General features: G+C 43.9%; 1 protein-coding gene across 1 annotated transcript in view; it reads right to left on the bottom strand.

The window, feature by feature from the left end:
- The window catches only part of LOC138526177 (gamma-aminobutyric acid receptor subunit gamma-3), a 1,711,882-nt gene that overhangs the window by 88,704 nt on the left and 1,599,049 nt on the right, over window positions 1-24,129 (bottom strand). Inside the window, exon 4 of the mRNA XM_069636600.1 lies at window positions 16,646-16,798. Coding sequence (XP_069492701.1) covers window positions 16,646-16,798 — 153 coding nt within the window. The remainder of the gene's footprint in view (window positions 1-16,645; window positions 16,799-24,129) is intronic.

The following is a 24,129-nucleotide window of genomic DNA, read 5'->3' as shown; positions in this document are numbered from 1 at the left end:
GTTCAACTGATGGATTCCCAATAGGTGGGGTATAGAGATTTTTATAATAGGTGGCGAATGCCTCGACGATATCCGGGTCTTCTGTCAACAATGTCCCATCCGGCGATCTGATTGCCCATACGTGTCCCCTGCTTTGCTCGCGTCTCTCCAACCAGGCCAGAGTCTTGTTAGCTTTGTCGCCCCCTTTGTATATTTGGCTCCGGACTAATTGGTGGGCAGTTCGTATGTTGTCTAGGGACAGTTTACTGAGGGCATCTTGCGCCGTGAGCATTGCTTCCTTTGTTTCTTGGGTGTTTTGTATAAGGATTTGTCGCTCACATTCCAGGACGCGTGTTTCCGCTTTCCTGATCTTCTGGACTTGGCGTTGTTGGTAGGCGGTAACCGTGGAAATAACCTCCCCTCGTAGGACTGTTTTGTATGCCTCCCAGATCGAGATTGGGCAGTCCACCGAGCCCTCATTAATTTCAAAGTATTCCGTTGTCCTCTTTTCTAGCTCCTCCGCAATTTCAGGGAGGCGGAGATGGTATGTATTTAGGCGCCAATTACGATCCGGGCAACAGGAGGATTTTTTGAGAGTTAAAAGAAGCGGGGAGAGGTCCGAAATTCCTCTCGCGAGGAATGCAGCGTTGAGAAGCCTGTGGGTCATGTTGCGGGGGACGAAGGCGTAGTCGATCCTGGAGAAGGATTTGTGGACACCTGAGTAGAAGGAAAACCCTGCCTCGTCTCCATGAAGTGTGCGCCACGCGTCCACCATTCCTGAAGCCTCGGCAAACCTGTCAAGCGGCGTGGAGGTGGGACCTGTTCCAGCTCGCCTATAGGTTCTGTCGACTGTGATGTCCATTACTTCGTTAAAGTCCCCTCCGAGCACCCACACATCCGCCTCCTCCTCCAAGAGCAAGCTCTGAAGCTCGGCTAGCCGTTCTTTCGTCAGCGTGGGGGGGGCATAGATTGCTGCCAGGCCCCATTTCTCGCCCCAGATGTCTGCTAGCATCAATACATAGCGACCCCGGGGGTCCACCTTGATCTTCCTAACCTGGAGAGGGACTCTCTTGTGAACGAGAATCATTGTGCCCCTGGCTCCTTTCGTGAATCCGGCATGGTAGACATTCGAGTAGTTGGACCTTTTGAAAAAGTTGGTGTTTGTGCCTATCAAGTGCGTTTCGTTTAAGAGGGCAATGTCCGGGGAGTGTCGGTTTAGGTACTGGAGCACCAGTCTCCGCTTTATGCTAGAGCCGGGGCCATTGACGTTCCAGGACAGCATTGTCACTTTGTTGGAGTTCATCCTGTCTGTGTGAGTCTATTTGGTGTGGTAGCGGGGAGGATTAGTGACTGTTGCATTTTTCCCCTCGGGGACGTGTGTCGTTTTCCTCTCGGGGGGGACATCCGGGGGCCGCTTCGCGCTGGAGCGCCTGAAGGCTGGTAGAGACTTGTGTCTCTGGTCCTGGCCCAGAACAGTATTTGTTTGCCTTGTCTGCTCTCGTTGGTTTCCATCTTTTTTTTCTCGTGATTCCGTTTCCTCGGTTCCCCAAAACTCCTCCCACCCTGTACTTCCCCCCCAACTGGGAGCACCTGTCGCCCAAACATTGAACTTATAACTTGGTGAACTTAAACTGCGTCGGGATGACCCGACCTAGGATGGTAGCCCTTGTGGAGACTGCGGTACCTGAACGGTGGCGGCCGCAATATTGTAGTTTCCGTGTTGTCACGTAGCCAGTTCGGTTCTCTGGTGCCCAGACCTCATCCGTTCTCAGTGGTGTTTTGGGTGGGATGCTGTGGCGATGCGGTTTCTGGGTCTGTCTGGGTGAAGGGTGGCGAGCGCTGCCCGGGCCCGGGTTTGCGCGCAGGCGTTCCGGAGGGCGAGCGTCGGGCCATGGGCCCATTGAGGATCTGTGTTTCAAGCCAGTCCCATGCTTCTTTGGGATTGTGGAATAAATGGGTCGTGCCCTCGTGGTGGACCTTGAGTATCGCCGGGAAGAAGAGAGCAAACTTAATTGACAATGAGTGAAGTTTCCTCTTGACAGAGTCGTATGACTGGTGGGCCTTCTGGACCTCTTTGGTATAGTCCGGGAAAAACCCCACTCTATAGCCGTTGTATGTGATTGGGCCGGAGGCCCGTGCCATCTGCAGGATAGCGTCTCGGTCCCGGTAGTTGAGGAGGCGTGCTATTATTGTTCTAGGTTTCAATCATTCTTGTTCCTTAAAATATAACTCTTCTTTTACCTTGATTGCTAAAATAAATTATCAAGGGAGTCCTTAATTTTCCTATGCTCACACCAGGACAAACACATAGACCCACATAAAATGGATGAGAGCACAGTCTAAAAGAGATAAACGAAGCTGGTCTATCACTGGAGACACTACCAACAGAAATTCTGATGCTGAAAACCACCGGACAAAAAGAGGCACAGACGTGAAGGCTGGAAAGGAGCTGTACAGTAATCAAGAAGTATCACAAACACGGGGGGGGCGCTGTTGCGCACAAAAGGAATGGCTGCCTGATTCGAGAGCTCGTGCTCTACTAAAAATTCCTGAGCCGAGATATCCTGTGAGGGGCCGCCTGCAGGGCGGGAAAGCAGATGAGCTGACGCCCCAAATACCCATGCTTACACGGTAGAAATCCTGGCAAGCAACGATTAAGCATACCGAAGTTGTAGACGTTGAAACATCATCCGGCGTGCGGCGTGTGCGTGACTCGGCTGTGAGGACAACGAGGAACTACCGAGGAGCCGGGGATGCAGCAGGCGGAAGGCCGCAGGTGGGCAGAGCCTGGGCATCCAGATCACGCCCAGAACTCAAATTTATATGCGGGCAGCTGGGTCGTGGGTGCAGAGAAGGTGGCTGAAGCAGAGGTGGCCTGGCGGACCTCCTTGTCGGGCCGGGCAAACATCATCCTCCTGACCCTGGTGAACGGATACCGTCTATTGATCCTGTCGAGCACCATATCGAGGGAAGGGATCCCTGTCGCGGGAGTTCCCCCGAAACACCAAGGAGTGCTATAGCCCTGAAACACCGAAGGGTCGGGGCACCGGCTCAACACACGCCGCATAAAACTAAGTTAGTGGGCCAGAAGTGTGACAAAAGGGGAGCAGTGGCACATCTGGCACGTTTCAATATCACGGAGCGGTGTGCTTGCTCCATGGTGCAACGGTCACTTAACCCGGCCAGCGGTGCACACGGCAGGTGGCGTGTGCACGGGAGGCCCCACAAGACCCGCAAAGCACCCAAATCCTGATGCCCCGGCTATCATAGTGGTGGAAAAGCGGCAGGTTAATGGGCAGAAAGCGATACGGGCGCATTGGAAAAAGTGCGCCCGGACTGCTGGATCATGCCAATACGAGAGGTTTAAGAGCACATGTCCCTGACTCCACCAGGGAAAGAGGTCTGCAAGTAAGCGGTGGACCCACAGAAACTAGCCAAACAGTTGAAACAGAGAACACTTTGGAAAAGGGCATAGCACTTCTGGCCAAAATAAACTGTTCATTGTGGCAACACATTACGTGGAAGGACACAGGCCACTCGAGGCAACCATGTGCTGAATGACCAACTCTGCAGGAACGAAATACTACGTGCCAGGAATGCTGAATCCTGACTCAGCCACACACGGGAAACTGTGAATACTGGCGGAGAGGACACACCATTGTTGGCTAACATAGACTGTGTATTGCTGTACTATAAAACGTTGAAGGGCACTGACCACCTGAGGCTACCACGTGATGAACGGCCAACTCTGTATGATTGCGTGAACGTAATACTGGATGCCTGGGATGCGGTATCCTGACCATTCGAAATGTTTGAGGGCATAATCCCCATTTTCTATCTGGATAACAGACCTGCAAGCAGACAAAAAAACCTGCAGAAGCTGTTAGCCAAACATTGGAAGCTGTGAAGACTCGTGGAAGGGGCACAGCACTTTGGGCTAATATAAGCTGAGAAGTGCTGCAATACAATATGTGGAAGGGCACAGTCTACTCGTGGCAACCACGTGTTGAAGGACTACATCCAAATGATTGAGAAAACATATTACTCCCAACCTGAGTACCTTTTTCCAATCCTGTACAAGGAAAACCTAAAGGAGTTTGGGGGAAATTGCACAGGAGTGTGACAGAGTGTGACAGCCTAACCATTGGGCGTGACACAACCATTGAAGGAACTGTAGCATCATATACTACTACATTACTATGGGGGAACCACAAAAATCAAGCAAAGCGGCAAAGACCCCTGGCATTAAAAAGAAGGCCCAATGGATACCCAAACTCGCAGCCAGAACCAAACTACCACTGCGGAAGTACACACTAATCCTACTGAGACTGCTGAGCCCGAAATTGGTTAACGCGAAGACAGGTTGACAACTATAGTGCAAAATGGATTCCTTGCAGTTAACGTCAAGCTGGATGATATAGTAGCCACTATTGGCTCCCTGAAGGCCAGAGTGGACAAAGAGAGTGCACGTATCATGGAAACTGAAAACAGAATAAACACCAATGAAGACACCATTGCACACCATGGCAGTGACATCACCCAGCTTAAAGAGAATATATCCAAACTGCAGAATAAATGCGATGATCTTGAATCGAGATCAAGGAGGAAAAACATCCGAATAGTGGGCGTGTTGGAATACTTTGGGAAGTGTCAAATGGAAAAAGCATCTTCAAACACTGCTCAAGTCCCTATTCGGGCCGGAATCTTTCTCTGAACACTTCCTGGCACCAATACCTTAGACGGGTGCACCACTTCACACGATTATTGCCCGACTCCTTAACTACAGGACAGAGATGCAATTCTGCGGATGGCGAGGGAGAATGGTACACTGCAGTATGAAGAAAGCCGGATACACATATACCCAGACTTTTCCGCCGGGGTTCAGGCAAGCAGAACATCCAATGAACCAGTCAAAAAACTCTTGAAGGCATGCCAAATTTCATATGCCCTGATGTTTCCAGCCAAAATGAGAATTCAACATGCAGGAAAAGCGCACCTCTTTGAATCTACGGCTGAAGCCATGACTTATATTGAAAATTCTATATCCCTACCTCCCAGAGGGGGCAGACCGGAACAGAACAACAGACCCTGGCCAGCAGAATAAAGACATGTACTGGAGGAATGCATACAAGACTTACCATATCCTTTATGGCAGCAATTATGTCGCATTAGTTACCAAAGGCGGCCCCACAAACTATGTTTAAATGGAGTAGCAGAGCCGAAGTTGGCGGTCATGTGAAGCAACATGGCTACCACAGACGTATTATGGTATAAAATAAGAATCCAGGCCCACTGGACATCGTTGTGTTCCGGTGGGAGGTTGACGGAAGGGAAATGTTTGTTGTTTGCTAAGTTTGTGGTTGTTCGGATGCAGGCACTGCCCACGTTGCACATGTGTCATAGCCCTAAGTGACGAGACATCATCAAAACACTTGTCTATAATGAACAGGTGATGGGTTGAGGGTACGACTGCTGTAATGGAACATCTGGGGATTGAATAATCAGATGAAAGCTAAGAAAATTGGCAACTATATCACCAGACATGGCCCCCAAATCCTAATGCTACAAGAAACACATACAATGGGAACTAGCAATATGCACATACTGCCCAAATGGGGCAAGCAAAGGTTCCATACTGATTACTCATCCCAGTCCAGAGGAATTATCACCCTCATTCATTCAAGCGTGGGGTTTAAGCTAGAGGGCCAGAAGGTAGATCAGCTTGGGAGATATGTTGTGGTGTGGGGGGAGGCCGCAGGCAAGAAAATACTGGTGGTAAACAAATATGGATCTAACATTGATGACCCAACCTTCTACATGAATGTGTATCAGCTAATTAATTCAATAAATGTGTCCACTATAATATGGGGGGGGGGATTTCAATGTGGCCCTTGATCCCACACTTGATAGATCTACGAAAACTATAAGGGCACTGAATAAGACAGTCCTGACCCTGGGCCACATTCTACCGCAACTGTCACTGGTGGGTGCATGGCGCGAACTACACCCTGATAGTAGGAGATACACATATTACTCCTCGGTGCATGACTCTGAGTCTAGAATTGATTATTGGTTTGTTTCCTCTACTATAACTGCAGTACTGAAGATGTGTGAGATTTTGCCCCACACGTTGTCCGATCATTCCCCAATGTTGTTGGAGGTTGCGCTCCGAGATGCCCCCAGACCCGTAAGAAGGTGGAGGATGCCTGATGGAATGCTTGGTGACCCTAGTGTGGTGGAATCACTACACGTTGAAATAGCTGAGTTCTTCACTAATAATTTGGGAACAGTTGATATGTATTTCACTGTGTGGGAGTCCTTCAAGGTATGATTCAGGGGAGTCCTGATATCGAAGTCCATTGGTCTCCTGAAGCTGTGAGCTAGCCGAGAGTGAAAGCAAAATAGATACACTGGAGGAAGCCTACACTTGCACACAAGACAAAGGGATACTTGCTGAAATACATACACACCTCCAGGAATTTGATAGCTTGGCCACTAGAGAAATACACTATGTAGCAGCTCCTATACGTGCATGCAGGTACGGGGAGGGAAACAAGGCTGGGAAAACGCTGTCCAACCTGCAAAAACACGAAAAACAACCAAATCAGATCACTAGCATACAAACAGCACAAGGGGACGTACTTCTGAGGGAGGAAGGGATTAACAGGGAATTTGTTAAATTCTATAAAGATCTATATGCAAACAAAGATAAGAAAACAAACAATGAAATAAAATCATACCTTGCGGCACTCGGCCTACCGAAACTCCCAGATGAGGACCGGTTGGCAATTGATCAGCCTGTAACTGTTGAGGAAATTACTGAGGCAATCAAAGCACTGTCATCAGGCAAGGCACCGGGGTCGGACGGGTTAGGTGCCAAATTCTATAAAGAATTCTGCAAGGAGGTAGTGCCAATACTGCTGAAGGTATGGGAAGAAGCCCTTGAGAGAAATATACTACCCCCAACAATGAGAGAGGCTATAATAACTGTGCTGCCTAAGCCTCGGCGACCACCACAAGAAGTATTGTCCTATAGACCCCTATCACTTATAAATACTGACACTAAAATATGTGCAAAAATACTGGCAAACCGACTTCTACCAGCAGTACCTACCCTGGTCCATCCTGACCAGAGCAGGTTCATCCCCACAAGGTCCATGGCCCTGAATCTTCGTAGGTTCTTTGTTATAATGGCACAAATAGACCCGGAGAGATGCGCAGTGGCTATATCTCTCAATGCCGAAAAGGCCTTCGATTCGGTCTCATGGGTTTATCTCCTAGCTGAATTGGTGGCTTTTGGGATGGGGCCCAATTTGATCAGATATGTGAAGATGTTGTATACTGATCCCGGCACTGGGGTATTAACAAATCGATCCGTCTCTGAATTGTTCCTATCGGGCAGGGGCACTAGGCAAGGGTGTCCATTCTCACCCATACTATTTGCCCTAACCATAGACCAATGGCGGCTGCGGTGAGACTAAGACATGCGGATAGGGGGATAAAAATAAAAGGCTCCACCAAACTAATCTCGTTATATGCTGACGATACGCTGCTGTATTTCCGTGAGCCCGAGAAGAACATTGCACCCATCATGGCAGAAATACAAGAGTTTGCTACATACTCTGGGTTCACTATAAATAGTGCCAAATCCAAAATATTTCCGCTTACTCCAGCTACCAAATGCCCAGATATGATATGTGGACTCAAGTGGTCGGAGCAACATATCAGATACCTGGGAATCCTTGTTTCCAGGGACAGACTTACCCTATATTCAGACAATCATGAAAGCGTGCTACAATAACTAAACACTAAACTCCTGATGTGGGGGCGCCTGCCAATCTCGTTATATGGTAGGGTCGCAATTCTTAAAACGATTGCCCTACCCAAGTTACTATATTTTTTTGTGAACGTCCCTATAAGGACCTTCTTTGCCAGACTCCGATATATGGTTTTAACAGAGAGGATAGGGTGGGGAAAAATGACTGAACCGTACTCCTCCGGAGGTATAGCTGCCCCTGACTTTGAGCTCTACTATTATGTCGCTCAAGTATAATTTGCGAAATATTGGTATGATGCTTTAGACGGACCACCCCACACATGAATAGAGGAATACACCACACACCCTACGAACATACAATCTGTAATTTTTTAGCCACGATACAAAGACACATGTGAATATAACCCGGTAAGCTGTACAGTCCGGGCATGGGAGGCAATATACAAGAGGCTGAAAATAGAAACACCCTATAATCCAGAAATACCCCTATGGAATTTCCCATGCATACCTCCAACGCATGATGGCAACTTACAAGAATCCTTGGACCCAAATAAAGAAATGAAACTGGGAAACATGTTCATCAACGGAAAATTTGTAGTCCTGAAGGAACTGGTGATGGCACTGGGTGGGGGGCCACTTAAGACACTACAATATTATCGTATGAGATCTGCATTCCAAAAGAGGTGGCCGCTCTTCCCGGATGAAACTCCCCTACATCCATGTAAACAGTTAGTTGCGGCTAAATAGGGCCTGGGGATCTCTAAACTATATTTGGCGGTGCAGGCCCATACCCCCACAGCAAAACAGGTCAAGGACAAATTGGAGAGAGATCTGCAGATGCCCATTGAAGAGAAGAAATGGGCCAAGTACTGTTCGCTCACAAAATATGTGTCACTGAATGCCAGACGAATGTCCCAAATGCAGGGTGCCTCAGGTGGAATCTTTCCAGATGTACTGGAAATGCCCGGTGGTGGCGGGATTCTGAAGTGTGGTGGTTGTGATGTTGGAAGAAATCACACAGGTACCCCCTGAACTAACTCGTCAGAAATACTTGTTTGGAGGCATTGGCAAGTGCTCTTAAAAAAACAGAAGATTGTTCAACATCTCATGTGCGGTAGCCAAGAAATGCATCTTACAAACATGGAAAAGCACTGGGCCACAAACATGAACCACTTTCTTCGTGAATTGATGCATGGTAATGAATCCAAAGAACAATTTGTCCTTACCCAACCTGTGACAAGTAGACCCAAGGACATCTGGGGCCCCTTTAGAATGCACTTGTGTGACATGATTTCTGATGACGAAGAGTCTCTGTAATATGTAATGTATTAATGAACCATGTAATGTATCCTTGTATAATTTGTGAGGTGCGATGTGGAATAGTGCTGTGCAGCTTTGGTGACCACTAATAAAAAGAGTTTTAAAAAGAAAAGAAGTATCACAAACAATACATTGTGCCAAACAAAAATGTAACAAAATGACACAAACCATATAGCAAAATATGAGCATACGCACGCCAACAACCACAGGGATGAAAATAAATGAACCAATAACAGGAATCAGTACACATGAAGTGAGAATAAATAAAGTCATTAGGAAAAATAATGCCACAAGGACACAAAAGGATGGGTCTGGAAATCAGGCAGAAGGGTATCTAACAGATGGCCTTACAGGAAACAAGAATCTTAATGATACAATGACAAATGTCATTTCGGTTGTTGATGTGGAACTGGAAGGTGTGGTAGAAAAAAAACCTATTCATGAAATATTCAAAACCAAAAAAAACACAGAGTGTGGACAAGCAGTTACCACCTGATAACAATATAATTGAAGACGAGCAACAGAGATGTAAAGGAAAGAATGCTATGAAGCAAACACAACCTAAAACTAATGGATCGAGAGCCGTTCTAAGAAATCTTTCTAGACCAGAACCAGAGCAAACTCGAAACATCCAAGCAAAAGCAAATAATCAACCACAATTAAGGCTGGAAGTGAAACAACCAATTAAGGTAACTGTAAGGCCACAATTAGTGGCAAAAAGTAAATGAATAGGTAACTTGGATCAAGCATCGCTGGTGAGGACCTTAAGCATCACAAGTAACAAGATGGATTACGTTCCTCTGGACAATCTTACTGAATTAAAAGAGGAGAATTAACTCTTAGATGAGCCATGCATCAACATAACACATGAAGGCTCATTGATAGAAGTAATAGATCAAAGTAATTTATCCATGAGAAACAATCAGCATCAGGTTTTCACCAAATACTGAACAAACAATTGAGGCGAAGTGGAATCCAACTAAACCAAAAGCAGCGATAAAACAAGGAAAACTGGCCCGGCGTCAAGGGAGGTACCTTAATCATACTGAACAGACGGCCGTAGAGAAGGTACTGATAGAGAAAATACTGACTGAAAAAAATTAGATAAACTTGAACAGGAGGAATGTGATGTAGCTGTTGAAATGTGTACCCCAATTAAAATCTACTGTGTTTGATTAAATAGCCATTATCGAATACATGAGTGAAGTTAGGCTAGATGAATCTAAGTGATCCGGCCGCGGCTGAATTTACCACGGCCGGAACGTACGCATGAGAAAGGTGCGAACTACCAAAGGTTTGCACCTTTCTCATGCAAACCCACATACATGCTCACACCCACACCCATAACACACCCCCACCCACACCCTCAGCACACCCCCACTCACACCCCCAACATAAACATACCCTACTTACCTTCTTCTTCATGCTGGTTTCCTGCAGCACCAGTTCTCTTTCACTTCCGTGATCGGGAAACAGTGCCGCAGGTTCCTTTTCTTTTCTTTTTTTTTTTACGGAACCTCCCGCTCACTATACTGTAATCTATAATCTAAATGATACCGTAAAGTATAGTGAGCGGGATGTTGCGGGGGACACCCCTGCAGCCCTCGTTTTTTTTCATTTTTTTTTTCTTGTTATACTTACCTATAATGCTACCACTTTTAGTCCATGCAAACCTTTGGATGCGCTCCGTTCGTCCGCATCCGGCTAGATTAGGTATGTCTCTACATAAAATCCAAAAGAGTCAAAACAATGTTACTCCAGGCAAGAGAGGCAAGAGAGGCACTGTTACCACTTGGTTTTGAGGTCAGTGAATACAACAATGTAAATGATCATCAAGAACCTACGCAAGAAGAGCCGAAGATGCAAGAAAGTGAGCAAGCATTATGTTTAGATTCAAAGAACAAACGACAATTTTCAATTACTGTCAAAAATAATATCAATTTTAGAACAAGAACACAAGGACCAGCTCAAACAAACAACAAAGGTGAAAAAGCAGATTATTTATGCTGGCTGCCACGTGCACTAATAGCAGAAAAACAAAACTAGCATAAGGAAATAGGAGATGTATCAAAAGGATCCTTAATCTCTTGGAACACCAGAGGGTTTCAACATCTGTGCAGACTTAACACATCAGACTTGAATAATGTTACAGTGATTTGCTTACAAGAGACATGGCTTTTCGAACCTCCAGAGAGTGAAGGCTATGTGACCTTAATAAATCCTGCATTGAAAGGTCTAAAAGGTAGACCCTACACTGGTCTATTAAGAAGAATTAAAATGAGTGCTGGTCTGAAGATTCAAGAATCGATCAATATCAACACTTATATCCAGGTCACAATTTTTTCAACAAGAACAAGAGACCATGGAACTCCCAGAAACCACAGTGATCATAAACATGCATTGGAATCCCAAACGGATTACAAGATAATTTGTGGCACAAATCAATAAAGTGATTGACAAGTGTAATATCGAAAATAAAAATGTGCACATTATCTGTGGCGATATGAATATACATTGTCTGGATTTAGAAAGCGTCCCAATCGACTTTGATTCAAGCCAGAAAACATTAAAAGAGCAATGAAACAGCACTTGGATATGTACCATGAACGATTTAAATTGCTGTATGCTAACTACCCGGACACCCGCTGATATCCCTGGGAAATCAACATGGGCGAATGAAACCAAAAGTATGACAATAGATTATATATGGAGTTCAAGGAACTATCTACATGTGATAGAACATCTTCACATTATAGTCAAAACAGAGAGTGACCATAATATGTTAAGAATGATATGAAAAATATGGGAAAAACCAAAATAAATTCATATACTAGGTCAAATGCTGGTAAATCAAGAAAAGAAATGATTAAAAATACATAAAAGGAATGTAGTAAATCTAACAGGAAATTTTCGGAATCTAATACAAGGAAATGAGGAGATAGTGAATTATATACCACTACTAGCAATATATAAAACTCTAATGGCCTGATTCACAGAAACATTTATAAAGGCACAATCCCACTGGAAAACACTCTGTGAATCAGCCCTACATCAGGGTAAGTCTACCCTAATACATAAAAAAAGTATTCCAAAAGTAAGATCATGGAAGTGGAAAAAAAAACATTTGAAAGCTGACCTCAAAAGTATCGGAAAACATTGATCCAAAGAAAAATTTGAAGATATCAGACAGAGGCAGTAGCCCATGGATAACAAGAGCACAAGAACAAGGTGAGCAAATGCTGAAAGCAACCCTTGGGAAAACGACAGATGAAATATGGACCCTAATAAATAAAACAATATTCAATCAAATTGCATGTTTAAGCAGTGGAGTGGTGGAAGAAAACTGGATAGCCCATTATACAACAGTTTTTAGTAAGAATAGGTTAGAAGAGAAACAACAGAAAATGTCCCCAGTAACATCATTGGAAATAGAATGTCACCAAAAAGATATATGGTAGGCTATTACCAAATTAAAAGCATCAAATGGTGCTGGTCCAAATGGCTTAACAAACAATATATCGAAAATAAAAATCCAGAGGCTTGGAGCAAGTTTTTTGAGGTATTGTTTGCTCAAATAAACAAAACCAAAACAATCCCTGAATCATGGTCCACAGCGATTATAGTCCCGATTTTTAAACAGGGGTGAAAGAGGATCCTAAAATCTATAGACCCATAGCACTATTGGACGTGATAGGGAAGCTATTTGCATCACAGTTGCAAAAACGTCTTGTAAAGTGGGCTAATAAAACCAAGATTTTCAACGAAAGACAGACTGGTTTCACCAAAGGGGTTGGAACAGAACTAAACCTGTTTATATTAAAGATATTGAAAACGCAGAGACATAAAACCAAAGGAAATCTATATGTAGCATGTATAGACCTCCAACAAGTGTTCGATACGATTGACAGAAAAATCCTTTCGGATAAATTAACAGCATGGAACTGCCCTAAAAACATTTTTGGAGCCAATTAAAGCATTATATTCGTCGACGTCAATACAAGTAAGACTTTACAACCATGGGACTTTATCGACCAAGATAAAAACAGAAAGGGGTGTAAAACAAGGATGCCCACTGGCAACGTCAATGTTTAACTTGTACATGGCAGATCTACTAATCTAAATGAAACAGGTGAAATATTTTCCACCAAAGATAGTCTTCAGCGAAAATTAGACAGTTTACAACAATATATGGTCAAAAACAATCTAAGAATTAACATCAAAAAGTCTAAAATATAATTCAAAGGAAAGGAAGATCAAAGAAACAAACAGTATTTAGGTGGACCATCGGAAAGGAAATATTAGAAGAAGTGGAGACAATAAGATATCTAGGTATCCAATTCTCTGTTTCACTTGGTGAGGGCCGTGGATAAATAAATTTAAAGCGCAAATGAAGGTCCTAGCATCGCAAGGCCTGATAAGACATGCCCGCTATGGTAAATTTACATTTATTCCAATAGTAACCTTCTACAAACAGAAGATAATACCAGCAGTGGCATATGGCAGTGAAACAGGTCTTTTGATAAAAAACAATATATGGAAAATACTTGAGGGTATGTCTTGGAAGACAGTGCTACATTTACCAAAAGGAGTACCTATAGCAGCGATAAGATGTAAACTAGGACTGCAACCTTTACACTCTGTGCTAATGTGGAAAACTCTAGCATTGTTTATCAAAAACACTAATGCAAGACGCTGCAGCCCCATGCAAGTTATTATGGAACAAGGAACTAGGTACCCAAACTTAGCCCTTGGGAGAGTGGCAACGGCTATGTAAGAACACAAATAAAGAGCTAGATGCTACTTCTGACTTATTGAGAACAAATTCAAACGCTGTGAAAACTAAGGTAAAAGATAAAAATTGGATTGTTTCACAAAACCTCAGGAACCAATATAAGTCATTGAACTTGGGAACCAAGGGACTTGAGCAAATTGCAAGCTTACCTTATGAAATGCCCAGTATCTACCATCTGAACCAATTCTTACATTGAAATTAAATCTGTACCAGACCAAAGAAGTAATGTTTATTAGACGGCAATGTGGATACTTAGATAATAAATGCAGATTCAGTGGTAAAAAGGAAGTGATTGAGTCAGTTAAACACCTAATGACAGCTGCAAAAACATAACAAGGTAAAGAACTAACTATCTGGCAAAATACATAAACAATGCTCTCTCGCTATCACCAGATGAATGGTGGGTCTTGTATTTAAAAGGAAGAAATGTAGCGTGGCTATGCACTGGAATTGAATTTTTGGATAAAGTGCTCGAACTGCCCTGATTGCATAGGGTAAAAAAAACTGTGAAGAGAGTGGACATTCTGTAACAGGGAGTGAGTTGAAAGTTTGGCCAGGAAAGCTGATAATGGAATTAAAGGATAGAGAATAATATTAAGACTGTTAAGTTAACAGAATGTGAAAGTATACATGAATTTTAGGAAGTGATGTTGTAAAAAAAGGTTTTCTTTTAAACTGCAATACAATACAGCACCTGTGAGTGTGCTCTGCTGTGGAAGGGAATGCATATTCGGGTCAGACGGGTCGATAGTGCCAAATGGTAGGACAGAAACACAGAGGATCCAGCCTCTCTTTGATGCCCTTTGTGCGGGCTGTAAACACCCTCCCCCATACACAGCCGCACAGCCGGCAGCTATCCTGGGCCCAAGTATCAAAGGACTACACCCATTCAAAGCGGTAGCCTCACAACAGGGTGCTGCATGTCTAAAGGCCTTTGTTGTCACTAAGGAGAGAAGGGGGAGGGAGTAGAATAGGAAGGAGGGCTATAGTCACTGCAAGAAACCTTCTACCATCTTTTTTCTCACTGTCTCTCTTTCCCTTTCCTGTCCCCAACATTTCCTCTGGATCAACGCAATTTGGGTGTGACTTCAACAGGGCAAAGTCCACTTCGGCCAAGGGGAGGGATTGGTTCACTAAAGCAAGCTAGCTTTAGACCAATCACCTGTAAACGTGTGGCTTGAAAACAAAGGGGTTCTCACCCCTTCAGTAGATTAACTCAGTTCCCAAGGATCCTTTAAGGCTGAAAAGTCATTCTGAAGATTCTCACTGGACTTCCTTTGGGACAGTTGCTTTGGGACAGTTGTGTCCAAGCCCATAGTCTGAGGTCAAGAAGGAGCTGTCCATGACAGAAAGAACATCTGTTCTTTAACCACTCCCTGGGCACATCCGGAGTGACCAGTGCTGTGGACCAGGACCAACCACTCTGCTACGGATCTCGTAAGCTAGGGGAGCAGACCCTGAACAAAAGCATTCTGTCCTCGAGTCCCCTATGGAGGCCTCACAGCAATTGGGGGGCTAGACCAGCTGAACCTCCCTGTTCTACTGCACCAAACTGGTCGCTCTATGTTCACTTAACAAGTGGGTAGGCGCTGGTACTGCATTCCTCCAAACAGCTGAACTATTTCTTGCATATAAACCAGCTTGACACTGCATCGTGTCCTAGAGAAGTACTTCACCTGCTAGGCCCTAAGTGACTGCTCAATGCCCGGACCTGAACCACATCAGCGGAGTGTCACTCACTGACTTTAACCGGGGGTTACAAACACAGCTTGACCCAGCTAACCCTTGAACTGCCCCTCAATGATCACACACAAACACACCCAAGATCACAACTTTGACGACTGTCACCCTCCATCTAGAACCACTGGAGCATCATTCATCGGCCCCTAGCAGCGGCTAAAATCCAAGTCAGTCTTGCCAACTTCAAAGCGTTCCTGGGACCGGCCTTACCTGCATCACTGAAGAGCCGGCATTCTACCTCAAGAACACCCGCATTTTCCCCTACTAGACGCCCACTTGCTGCTGAAGCCTCCACGATTATATGTGCCCGAACTGACCCTGATCGGCTTGCATCAATGTTCGAACTCGGGTCTGCCTGCATCAGCCCACCAAGAATTGAATCCAGGTACTGTTGACTTTGAACTGCCCCCACAGTACCTTTGAGGTCTGCGATGTGGAATTAAATGTGACCACCTACAACCCTGAGATTGCAGTTTATCAAGTAGTTATCCTATTGTTTTATGATAAACCTTCCGTGGAGTTACGATGTGAACAATGTAACATGCTTTTTGTTTAATTGCATACACTGCATTACTTTTAAAGTTATTATACTTCCTTGAAAGGAGGCAGAGAAAGCACAATTTCTTCACCGGCTGTTCACCAAACTTTATAAATTAGGAGCAAACAACACCTACAACATTGCATCTGGTAGGTGAAGGTATTATGTTTCTGTAAACAGAGTGCTGTTGTAAACAGTAGAATAGAGACGCCACCGAATTCAATGTTAGTTTACAAAATGCATCACAGAACTATCATTTTTTGCAAGTCCACACCTGACTCGACTTATTTGGGTAAACAAGGGTCACATCCAATTTACTGTCGGTCCAGTAGCAACCCAACACTATTGTGTACATTTTAAAGGGCATCCTCCACCCAGTGATTAAAGAAAAAGGGTGTCACTGGCCACATTTTAAATGAACTGTCTATCTTCTAGAAGGCATCCCGACACGACACAGTGTCCTTAACAAAAAGAAAAGAAAGTAAGTTAGGACCCTTACCGAGTGCAGTTCTTGCTGGTGCAGAATCTTTTTTGATCCAGAAGGATACCCAGGATAAGACGACTGTTAATATGCAAGGAATGTAGGTTTGAATAGTAAAGTAGCCCATTCTTCTGCTTAAATCGAAGTAGACCGTCATAACTACATAATCACCTGGGGAGACAAAATAAAACACATATTTGGGATTTTGGAGTAAACCATGATATTCAGTCAGACCCAGTCTCCCTTGCAAAGCCACAAAGATGCTTTGGGTCAGATCATTTAACTTTTGCATACGTTGCTAAAAATGGAGCAAATGCACTTAGCACCATTTTCGCTGCTTTTGTGATATAAAACGGAGCAAACAGGTTTTGCCCCATTCGGTATTATCTAAAAGTCTTTGCAGAGTGGTAAGCATGTTTCAGGCTGTTGTTGTACAATGGTTGCGGTGTAACAAAAAAATAAATATGTATTTGGTAAATGTGTTATGTTATATAGCAAACATAGTACAAACAAAATCCTGCTTCAGGTGTGCCCTCTGGAAAACATTTTTAGATGATACAGATGGGGGCAAATCCTGATTAATCCATTCCCTATAATATAAAATGCAAAACTGGTGCTAAATTAAATTGGTTCATTTTTGTGCACAAGTGAAAAGTGCAGATAAAGTGGCCACAGGTGAAACTCCACAGAGCTCATCATTACAAGACGCACAGGAATTGACTGTAGGTTCTGACTTTTACACTTCAATCAAGTTCTGTAAGAAGGGGTGCCTGGCAATTCCAAACTGTATTAACTGCTCGTTTTTAGACTTTACCGCAATCGTGAATGTATTGTGCTGGCAGTCATTACATGCATTTACCCTGTACCGTCTATCCAAGGTTTTGGGGCACACATGTACCTGCAGCATACTTTTCATTTTGCAATTCCCAATTAAGCGGCCCATGTAGGATTTGGGCATACATTGACACCCAAACAATGTCCCCAAATTTCAGCCAGTTACCACTTATATGTTTGATTCTGGGAACAATAAAACAAAAAAACAAAAACAACGAGCAGACCATGTTCCAGAAATGCATTGACTTTTGCCTTTGGGTGTATTCATTATCACATTCATTGTTCCTCTATTTTTGTAGTAAAAACAGCGCATCTTTTTTAATAGAAAAAAGGCCAAAGGCACCTCACCGAAGTACAAATGAAGCTCCCACCACTTTAAAATGCAAGCAAGCTTTCCGTCATATGACAAAGTAGTAAACAAACGTGCTATCACCTCTCCAAAGACATATTGTTCCTGTGCGGATATACTCAAAGCACACATTTCTATTTTGGAAAATAATCATGGCTTCTAGAAACAAACTATGTTTCATTTTACCCCTCCCCCTCCATTCAAAACATTCAAAGAAGAGAAAACCCATTCTTTACCCTGTTCCCCAACTCCATTTTCTTAAAGAAATTGTGAGCAGAATGTAATGGAATTAACTAATGTGCAACCAGGTTCCGATTTCAAGCATCATTCAGTGGTTGAAGGAGTTTACTTAGAAATGCCATGACAGTGTTTAGGACCACCACCACCAGCCCTTCGTGTGAAACAACTAGAAAATGTGCATACAATGCTAAAGTTGTTATTATTCGTACAAAGAGGCCACAAAGTCATGGCTGCAAAGGATGATAAGAAAGTCCCTGCCTTACTCTGGGGCAATGAAAGGGGCAGGGAGACTCCCTGAGTTAGTGGATGACGACCCCCAGTGTGCCACGGTCACCTCTTAGTCCCTACTCTATGGCAGTGGCCAACTACTTGGTTATACTACAAGCACGGTCGCACGCGCGCACACACACACACACATACACGCGCGCGCGCGCGCGTACTTTTGTGGAAAGGAGAATTATGTCTCATTAACTGTAAGTCTGCAAAAGTGAGGACAGTGAGATAATGAGGGTTACAACACCTGCCGTCGCAGACTGTACACACCTTGCTGACACTCGCTACTACCATGCAAGCATATTATCCAAACAGATGTTCAGCAATGCATGCAGAGATAGAGAGTGATTGTCTGCTACAGTGGAAACCATACTATGCTGATACTCATTAGCCCGTGTAGAGACAGACAAAGGCACACCACCACTGCACCAGGAGCACAGAGAGCTGCAGATTTGTTCATAGGGCTCGGAGTATATGCACATGTGCATTGGGACCAGAGGTAGGATTCCAAGTGGGCAAAATAAGCCTTTAGAACTGTGGATTGTGTATACACCAGAGCTACCGCCCAAAGCTGATATACAGCTGACCGCGTGAATGCTCCAAGTATATCAATCACAAACAAACACCAATTTGCCTACACTGGTGCAGGCCTTTGCCCAGATCCGTGTCCAGAGAGGGGAAAACGTTGTATATTTAAGGCCCACTCAGAGAGCAAGCAGTGGGGGTAGTTGGAGGTGATAGTTGCAGGAGTTGGTTGATATGGAAGTCAGCAGTTAGAGGATCTGGGATGTAGGTGGCTTGCGATAAAAGGAGGGACGAGACATCTGGAGATGGAACGGGGAGGAATCAGGAGGCAGAAGTAGTGAAATATCAGGATGTGGTAGGAAGATGACATCAGGAGTTTTAGGAGGAAGTCAATGGGAGGATGGCGAAGTGGAAGCCACGACAGAAAGTAATAGGAGGGCATGCTTAGCCCAAAGCAGCAGGTAGGGAAAGACCATTATCAGAATGGGTTAAACCTAAAGTGGTGGGAGGAACAAGGATGTGGCATGTCATTGAGGAGGAGCAGGCCAAAATGAGGAGAAGAGAATTGGCTAAGAGAGACAAAATCAGGAACTTGATGAAGGCAGGTGATAAGTCCCTCTTGACATTGTCTGTCGATACTGGGACTATCAAGACCAGCTGTTTCAGAGTAGAAGGTACACTCCAGCTGTATCTGCAGCACATGCCAGAGACAGAGGAACATCTACAGGACCTATCTGAAGAAGGGGAGGTGTTGGTAACCCACAAACACCAGCAGACTAACCGAAGGACTGTCAGAAAAAAACAGTGACATTTTGACTTTAGGAGGGGACAACTAAATATCTTGTGAACTTCTTCAGTGATCATTGAACTGCTGGACGTATTGGTTAACGTCTGTCCTGACACCTTATGGTTGGGTGTAATTGCCAGAGAAGAGCTATTCTTTCTTGTGTGTAAAGTAAAACATTTTCTAGGTAAAATATGTGCTGGGGTGGTCAGAACAATACAGACAGTGCCTCTCAGAGTGATAACAGATGCAGTGACAATAAGAACACCATGCCACATATGGAACGCTGCTCAGAAAGCACAGGTTGTGGTTCATCAGAACATTATTATAGTACATCCAGCAGTGAGGAACATTCTTTCAAAGCACAGCAGCCTATTGAAAGTCCACTTGGGAGACAAGTCAGATATCAAATGAGTGGTCATCAAGGATGAAAAAGAGGAATAGGTAGAGGTTGGAGGTTAGCAAGTTCTCAGAGCACCCTGACATTGGGGACAATGATGTGATGAGAAGGATGCATGGAGGTTCCAAGAGGAGTCCTCCACAGACTATCCACTATAGTTCTTCCAGGGAGATCATGAGTGAACATCGAGAGCCAAAGATGGATGCCTTGAAAGACACCTTGGGAGCGAAGTATGAACTCCTTATCCCAGAAAACATTATTCTGTTCATTGTGTTTGAAACCAATAGGGATATTAAACATGCCTTCAGGGAATGGAATGCGACCAACCCTATTAGATGGAAAGTTTGAAAGTCATTTGACACCACTGAGTTCAGGGCAAATATTGCACTACTGTTTCTAGCAGAGATGTATCATGTGTAACAAGGGCCCTTGAAGGACATGTGGTAGTCATCATTATAGTGACTCTTCCTCAGGGCAACTATGAAACTTGCAGCTGTCTGTGCATCCACACGTTATGTGTGATTTGGCAAAAGGACAACCAGAGATGCGCACATAGCCTTTGATTACATTTCTGCCTTCCATTACATTTTCTCAGCAACTTGCACTTTTTTTAAAATGCATGCAGGAGCTTACCGTGGAAGAACTCTTTCTCTATATAAGCAATGCATGCAAAGCAAAACCCCCTAAATATGGAAATAAGGTAAGATGGCGCTGTGTTGCTTAAACATCATTCTCTTTGAAGGGTGACATCTATTTTGAAAAACATCCTGGCGGGTCAGTGGAATCCCAGCTTGATTGCAATGTTGCTAGCAGGCTTGTAGAACCAGGGAGTAGCAGTTTTAGGAATGTAGCTGTCGACATCCTCTTTGCTAGCACGGATTTGGGTGTACAATTGTTTCTGAAAGGTCTTACCTATGTTGCTGCTTTCGGAGGAATCCTTCCTACTTTCCTATTGAATTGTTGCTAAATCCCCTTAACCAAGACCATCAGGCATTAACAAATATTATATTCCAGGGGAGTGACGTGAAATCCTCTCTCTTGAAAAATGTCCAGGTCATAAGAGCTGGTATGGTTTGGGAATCCCATATGGCCCAGAAACTGGCCAATACAGGAATGCTGCATCATTCCCCCATCATGTCTGTGCTGCCGGAAGGGCTCTCAGCACGGCACTCCCGCTCATCACGGGCGCACCATTCAGGGCCCTGCCACCAGAGCCGCTGTCCTCTTTGCCTGCACTGCACCTGACATACATGGTCCAGGCACCAGAAACCCTGCACCTCCACCCCATTGCTACCTTATTAGGGTTGGTGACTCCACCCCCTTGCTGGCCACCATCTTCGCCAGGGTGTGCAGGCAGATGCGTCCCGGTCTCTCCCCCTTGACTGCTCCTGACTGCCACTCCATTACCGTGCCCATCCACACCTTGAAGACATGGCCTGACGTGTTTCTAAGCCTAGCCCACAGGTTTCCACATGGTTGCTGGAAACTAGCCAGCTCCAAGTAACCAATCCATGCAAATTGCCTTTTTGAACCCCCTTTCACCGCTCAGATGTGGGACACAATAGCTTTAAAGTCCTAGCCCTTGGATCATACCTGGAGTCAAGGGCCAGTAAACCTCCTTAAAGTAAGGGCAATGGGCTAGGCCTATAAAGCTTAATTACAGCACATATGGTAGGGTGGAAGCTCTGGACCAACATCAGCATACTATATATGCTGGATTAAAGTTAATAGGTTCAACATTGTGCTGTCATTGGTATCTTTTTGCAATCGGTACAGAACTATCTTTATTGGAAGTTGGACTTTAAAGGTGCCTACCACTGGTAACTCTGGAAAAAGACTTAATTGGGATACAGATAATAAAAGGGATGGAAGGTGTGTCTCATCGAAGCCCATCCATCCAAGCAGCAGAATCTGCTCTTCGCTATGCTAAACCGAATCGTATTCCTTAGCCTAAGCTGCATCTCCACTTGCGACATTTTGTGGAACAGGTGCTAATTGCCACCGCTGTAGGAGGGTAGAAGGAAAACCACCATACAGTGCAGCATCTGTGGGCATGTATGTGGCAGGGACCACGGCACAGTGAGGAGTTTCACTAGGTGCGCACAAACCATGAAAACAACAGCAAAAGGCATCACTCCTTGATCAGATGATGCCTCTATCGAAATGATGTTTAATTCACAGTGAGCTTAAACACACCAATGAATGGACGCATCCATACAATGGCTGCACAATTGAAATGGAAAACAGCTTGCCATGTCCGTCTAGTGTGTTTCACCCATCGTGTTAAGCTTTGTCGTGAATACTAGGTCTTCTCGTTCGCCCACTTTCATAGTGCCTACGGTAATCACTTTGGGACAATACAAGTGGATATCACGGTGACTAGATTAATGTGTAGTTGCTGCATTCTGAAAATGTACCAATTCCTATTAAATTCCTGTAAAAATATATGGGAATGGCAACATGTTGTTATTAGTTGAAAATATATTTTAGCACATTGCAATTCAATGTATTATCATATTTTTTTCATCTCAATATTCACCACCTGATTTCCAAATCAATTCATAAATATTACTTTTTCCACTGTTCTACTTGAGGAAATGTAGTGGACGTACATGCAAACAAAATATCAAACTTCCTATGGGAAAAGAAATATTAATCAAAGTCTAATTAGTTAATAAAAATACCATCTTGTACCTATTATGTAATTATGTGTAGACCATGTAAAGTCACCTAAAGTTGCAACATATATGTATATATATATATATATTGAAAAAAACTTAAGTTATTAATCAGTTAAGAGATGTATTGCACAAAATGAAATTCAACGCATTGGGGAACCTGGGACCAGATTAACTTGATGCGTTCCCATTGATCTCCCCTATAATACTGTATCCGCCATAATGCCATTTTCTATGGCATTGTGAATTCCTTCTCTTCTGATAAATATGTCCACTTGGGCTTTGCAACGGGCCTAGTTAAGCTGGTCCTGAGTTCCCCAATACGTTGAATTTCAGGGGTATTGTTAAGATACATTTCTAACCTTAACTGATCATTATTTTAAGATTTTCCATTGAATTTCAAGGGTTTTGCTATTCCAGAGATTTCTTCCGCACCGATGGCCTTCAGTCGTTCCCACTAAATATTTTAGAACGCCATCAGACCACTAGCCATGGCTTTCGGCCGTGCCCAATGTAAAGTCTTAAAACACTACCAGACCACTAGCCATGGCCTTCACGGTCAAAGTATACAAACATCATATTTTCGAAATTTCACTTGGGTAGAAAATGCATCACAACATTCTTTCAAAATTGGATAAAGCTTAATCTCTTATTTTCCATCAATAATATATATAACTATACAGGCATTTTGGCAAACGTTTAGATAAAAGAATCAGAACACTATACGATTGTTAGGGAGAATTCTCCAGATTGGCTAATTTCCCTTACCTACTGAGTCCCTCAGCATCTTTGCTGGATTTCTAGGATTGATTATTTTCACCTGGTAAGAGTGTGAGCCTTTTTTCCCCACTCTTACATGTGTTTTGCTGTGTGTTGTACATGTTGTGCTCATGCACTATGGAGTTTCACCTACTCCATAGGCATCATCTTTTTACTGTGTGTCACAAAGCACCTTCAGTGCAGTGACACAGGGTTGTCTTTTTAGACTTCCCACTCTTTAAACTCAATTTTCTGGGACTGACTACTGTCTCCCAGAACATGTAAAGTTGCCATTGACTTTTACTAGTCTTATTAAATTTACAGACCCAGTACAAACTATCTTCCATAGAGTACTGCAAGGGTTAATAGTTATCCCTTTTTGTCTGTTACTCATGGAACATTATTTTGTTTCCCAAGATTTGGCTGGTGGCAGTGGTATCTACCATTTTTATTTTACTGCGAGCTATGAAAATAGCCTCAGTACTGTTAGAGGCTATGGTGGTAGCCTCAAACTTTAATCTGCTGGACCCCTTTTCATTTTATTTGGTTCCGGCTGGGTTTATTCACCATTTATTTTTGTAAAGGTCTTTCACGTGTTCTACTCTTCGCGCCAAACCAGTTTTTTCATAACTTTTCCTTTGACCAACTTCGTTTTGAACT

This window comes from Ambystoma mexicanum, chromosome 7p (assembly GCF_040938575.1).
Source record: "Ambystoma mexicanum isolate Mex_15411 chromosome 7p, UKY_AmexF1_1, whole genome shotgun sequence".
Lineage (NCBI taxonomy): Eukaryota > Metazoa > Chordata > Amphibia > Caudata > Ambystomatidae > Ambystoma > Ambystoma mexicanum.
Note: the sequence above shows the minus strand (reverse complement) of the source record. Positions and strands in the feature narration are given on the sequence as shown.